The 4889-nt window shown below is 45.9% G+C and overlaps 1 protein-coding gene and 2 pseudogenes across 14 annotated transcripts in view; 1 reads left to right on the top strand and 2 right to left on the bottom strand.

Annotated features, from left to right (window-relative positions):
* ZNF606 (zinc finger protein 606) overlaps window positions 1–4889 on the top strand; it is a 46969-nt gene that overhangs the window by 13391 nt on the left and 28689 nt on the right. For 9 of the 14 annotated variants that reach the window (XM_011385105.2, XM_023525964.1, XM_023525963.1 and 6 more), the window contains one exon: window positions 3266–4882. In XM_011385105.2, the coding sequence (XP_011383407.1) occupies window positions 3266–4882 (1617 nt within the window). Of the gene's footprint in view, window positions 1–64; window positions 1765–3265; window positions 4883–4889 lie in introns of those variants that run through there. The other 5 variants (XR_002778202.1, XR_002778203.1, XR_002778204.1 and 2 more) reach the window with 2 other exon arrangements.
* On the bottom strand, window positions 8–116 carry LOC111733848 (annotated as a pseudogene).
* Window positions 3012–3130, bottom strand: LOC111733854 (annotated as a pseudogene).

Below are 4889 nucleotides of genomic sequence, written 5' to 3'. Positions count from 1 at the left end.
AAAAAAAAACCTACAGCGCCTGCTCTTCCTAGGCGGTCTCCCATCCAAGTACTAACCAGGCCCGACCCTGCTTAGCTTCCGGGATCAGGTGTGTTCAGGGTGGCACGGCCATAGTTGTTTTTGTTGTTGTTGTTTTTGAGTCACCATCCCAAGCTCTGTGGTTCCACCACCTCTGTCCTTACACTTCCACCATTTTGCGAATCCTCTCAGCCGGCTCCTTGGTCTCAGTACAGCCAGGAATCCCATCTCCTGCTTCTAGATTATGCTCTCCGTCTTCCTGATGCGCATCCCTGGTACTAGGCTTCGGCGAGTCCCTTATGCTGGAAATGGACAGGTCACCCCGACCTCCCGCTCTTTCCTCTCCAAGAAGTAGTCTCTTTTCTGACTCCTGAGATTTTCGTCCTCTGCCATGTCAGCTGTGTCATTAAGCTTCCACCCCCTTCGCCCTCGGGTCTCTTCCTCATGAAATTGCAGCTCGAGTTGATGAGGACCTTCCTCCTGGTCATTAGGCACGGCAGGTGTTGTTTCTGGGTTTGTGGCCCCGAAGCCTTCCATCATGCGGTCGGTAAACCACAGTGATTCGAGCTGTCTTTTCAGTAACTGAGGAGATCACGACCTTCCAGTTTTTTCTGTTATCTTTCTCGTTTCCTGACCGGTTCCAGCAGCTGAGTCGGCTGGCTCCTCAGTGTCTTGCTCACGAGTGAGTCACACGCGCAGCTCAGCGCATGCCGTACGCTGAGCCGGGCTCTCGGCGTGCCCAGGGCCGCAGACTCGCAGCGCTTCCCCGTGCGCGGTTCGCAGCTGATCGGGGAGGCCCGTCACCCCACAGATCCTAACCGGGTGGAGGAGACTGCACTTCCTTGTCGTCTCTCTGGTTCTGGACCCCCAGGCCACACTGCTGGGCGTCCCGTTGGTCAGTGAGTTGGGCAGCTGCCCTTTTCAGGAGTTCCTCCCGGAGAGATTCAAAAGCTGTGTGAAGATTATTTCCTAACTTCTGGGAGCTAAGCTTGAAAGTGGTAAAAATGCCGGTTCTTGAGCAGAGTAGAGCCGCTCCCGTGATGGACCGGGGTGATGAAAGGGGGAGATGGTTTGCGGTGAGGAGAGAAGAGGGAAACCCTAGAGAAAGAACGTGGGGTCTGGGTGCCGTGTACCTGCAGCTTGAGACCCCGCGGGAGGCTGAACGATGCCCCTCCCCGCAGCAAGACATGTCCGTGTCCTGTGCCTGTGGATGTGGTACCTTGTGTGGCAAAGGGGCTTTTCAGGTGTGACTACATTAAGCTTGAGATGGAGATTATCTCGGATCATCTGGGCGGGCCCCTGGTAAGTTCGTGGTGCTTGTAAGAGTGAAGTGGGGGTGTCACATACAGCGAGGAGATGCGATTGACGGAAGCAGAGGCTGGAGGAAGGACCCACGAGCCAAAGAACGCAGGAGGCTCCTAAAAGTAGGAAAAGGCGAGGACATGGATTCTCACCTGGAGCTTCAGAAGAGAAGCTACTTTGATTTTAGCCCAATGAAAGCCATTTCGGATTTTAACTTCCAGACTATAAGATCATGAGTTTGTGTCATTTTAAGCCACTACCTGACGTGCGTGGTAGTTTGTTGCAGCAGCCGGAGGAAACTAATGCAGACCCTTCAGTTGCTGGGGGACTGATACTAAGCAGTGGTGTCAGGCGGCTTCATTGACTGAATTTCCCGGACATTTCGCTGGATTCTCAATCTCATTTAATCATCAGAAAAGTCCTCTAAGAAGAGCGGCAGTACCAGTATTTAAATACAGATTATCAGACTATAACTTGTGTATCTGTCTCGTCACAGTATTCTGCCTTTCAAGTCTGTCTCTCGTGTCGCTGATCCACAAATGATTCTGTAGTCATTAGAATTGTAACTCTAGGAGTGTCCTTAAAGCATGCGATTTTTGCCTTTCGAATTTTGTGTTATTGACTGAACTCTGTGGAGTAGGAAGTAATGCGATAGCGTATTAACACAGAAACTTCCTGCTTGCAGCATCTGTTGGTGATACTTTCTCTTAATGCCACCCCCTCCTATTTTGGCAGGTGTCAAAATAGGGCAGCAGCCAGGGCATTATAAGACATAAATGAATTAAGACACTTAATAATTTAAACATTAATCGCTGAGGACCTGATTGCTCATTAATCTTTTGTTAGGCCAGTCATTTCTTATTTTTTCACCTTAATAGTATTCACTGCGTCCTTTCGTCAAGGACCCCTCAGCCGACCCCCAGGTTCACTGATTCACTAGAAGGACTCACAGGATCAAAAGTCACTATCCTCAGGGTACTGCTTTGTAACGGCGAAAGGATACCAAGCGACATCAGCAGAGGGAAAAGACTCGAGGTGCTAAGTCTGGAGAAAACCAAGTGCAGGCTTTCAGTAGTCCTCTACCAGTGCAGTTGCAAAGGACACACTTAATTCCTTCAGCGTCAAGTTGCAACAATATGTGTGAAGTGTCATCTGCTAAGGGAAGCTTGCCAGAGCCTAGGAGTCCAGGGTATTTTTGTGGTTTGGTTACTTATGCACACATGACTAGCTGTAATCATGAAAGGAAAACAGATGTCAACTGTAAATGACATCGTTTATACAAATATCTGGAGAAATTGGTACGTGTGCTTCAGGACCTCACGCATGCAAAATGTTCTTAGATCATTAGGACATTCTTAAGACGTCAGTTCCTAGGAGTTGCCTGAAGGCCAGTACTGCAACAGGCTCTCTTGGGAATGTGTGGTTTGAGCAGCTCAGGCCTCTAGGGTCACTTCCTTCCTGCGTACCCCCGTTCTTATCCTCCTCTTCGTGGGCAAACACTCCTTAATGGATTTTGTTAGTATTCAGCACACTTTTGTTCACTTTTCACTATTCTCTTCTTTTCTATTATGATCTTTCTTTTCTTTACAAGTCTGTTTGGTTTGTTTGTTTTTTAGGTGAGGTAACCCTTGGTTGACCTCACAGATTGCAAGGACCTTGTCAGCTTACAATCCTTTTTTAAAAATTTTTTACTCTTACAGCACCTGATCTTCCTAGGTGGTCTCCCATCCAAGTACTAACCAGGCCCGACCTTCCTTAGCTTCCGAGATCAGACGAGATTGGGCTTGTTCGGGGCGGCATGGCCGTAGTACAAGTCTATTTGAATACAAGTTCACACTTGCCTTGCCAATATCATAGACAAAAAAAAATCTCACCTTTTCTACTTTATTCTTAGAAGTTGAAGTTCTTTCTCTGTGCTCTCACAGCTCTTCTCTGTTTATTTCAGAAATGATGAAAAATCTCGAAAACAAAGCGTTAATCCCAACACAGAGCATCTTTGAGGAAGAACAGTCCCGCAGCATGAAGTTGGAACGATACGTGTGGGATGATCCTTGGTTCTCCAGGTTAGAGATTTTGGGATGTAAAGACCAAGTAGAAATGTACCACATGAATCAGAGTACAGCCATGAGGCAGATGGTCTTCATGCAAAAGCAAGTACTGTCTCAAAGAGGCACTGAGTTCTGTGAACTTGGGGCAGACTGTAGCCAGAGCTTAAACTTTGTTCCATCTCAGAGAGTTTCTCAAATTGAACGTTTCTATAAGCCTAATACAGATGCTGAAAGTTGGAGATGTAACTCAGCCATAATGTATGCAGATAAGATTACCTGTGACAATAACGATTATGACAAAGCCTTCTACCAGTCCATGCAGCCTATTCACCCTGCCAGGGTGCATACGGGAGATAATCTTTTCAAATGTACTGATGCTGTTAAATCTTTCAATCACGTACTACAGTTTGGCGATCATAAGGAAATGCATACAGGAGGACAACTCTATGAATATAAGGAATGCCATCAAATCTTTAACCAGAGCCCATCTTTTAATGAATATCCAAGACCTCATATTGGCGAAAACCAGTATGGTTACAAAGAATATGAGAATATCTTCTACTTCTCGTCCTTTATGGAGCATCAAAAAATTGGTACTGTAGAGAAAGCTTATAAATACAATGAATGGGAGAAAGTCTTTGGGTATGACTCATTCCTCACTCAACATACGAGCACTTACACTGCAGAGAAACCCTATGAATACAATGAATGTGGGACATCTTTCATCTGGAGCTCTTACCTTATCCAACATAAGAAAACTCACACCGGAGAGAAACCCTATGAATGTGATAAATGTGGAAAAGTTTTTAGGAATCGTTCAGCCCTTACGAAACATGAACGGACTCACACTGGAATAAAACCCTACGAATGTAATAAATGTGGAAAAGCCTTCAGCTGGAATTCTCATCTTATTGTGCACACGAGAATTCATACAGGAGAGAAACCTTACGTATGTAACGAATGTGGGAAGTCTTTCAACTGGAACTCCCATCTTATTGGACATCAGAGAACTCATACTGGAGAGAAACCTTTTGAATGTACAGAGTGTGGGAAATCTTTCAGCTGGAGCTCCCATCTTATTGCTCACATGAGAATGCATACTGGAGAGAAGCCCTTTAAATGTGATGAATGTGAAAAAGCTTTTAGGGATTACTCAGCCCTTAGTAAACATGAAAGAACTCACTCTGGAGCAAAACCATATAAATGTACCGAATGTGGAAAATCCTTCAGCTGGAGCTCCCACCTCATTGCCCATCAGAGAACTCACACGGGAGAGAAACCCTATAACTGTCAGGAGTGCGGCAAAGCATTCAGAGAACGCTCAGCCCTCACCAAACATGAAATTATTCATTCTGGAATTAAGCCCTATGAATGTAATAAATGTGGAAAATCCTGCAGCCAGATGGCTCATCTTGTTAGACATCAAAGGACTCACACTGGAGAAAAGCCCTATGAATGCAATAAATGTGGTAAATCCTTCAGCCAGAGCTGTCACCTCGTTGCTCATCGGAGAATTCACAC

The sequence above is a fragment of the Pteropus vampyrus genome, unplaced genomic scaffold (assembly GCF_000151845.1).
Source record: "Pteropus vampyrus isolate Shadow unplaced genomic scaffold, Pvam_2.0 Scaffold659, whole genome shotgun sequence".
In the NCBI taxonomy this organism is placed as follows: domain Eukaryota; kingdom Metazoa; phylum Chordata; class Mammalia; order Chiroptera; family Pteropodidae; genus Pteropus; species Pteropus vampyrus.
Note: the sequence above shows the minus strand (reverse complement) of the source record. Positions and strands in the feature narration are given on the sequence as shown.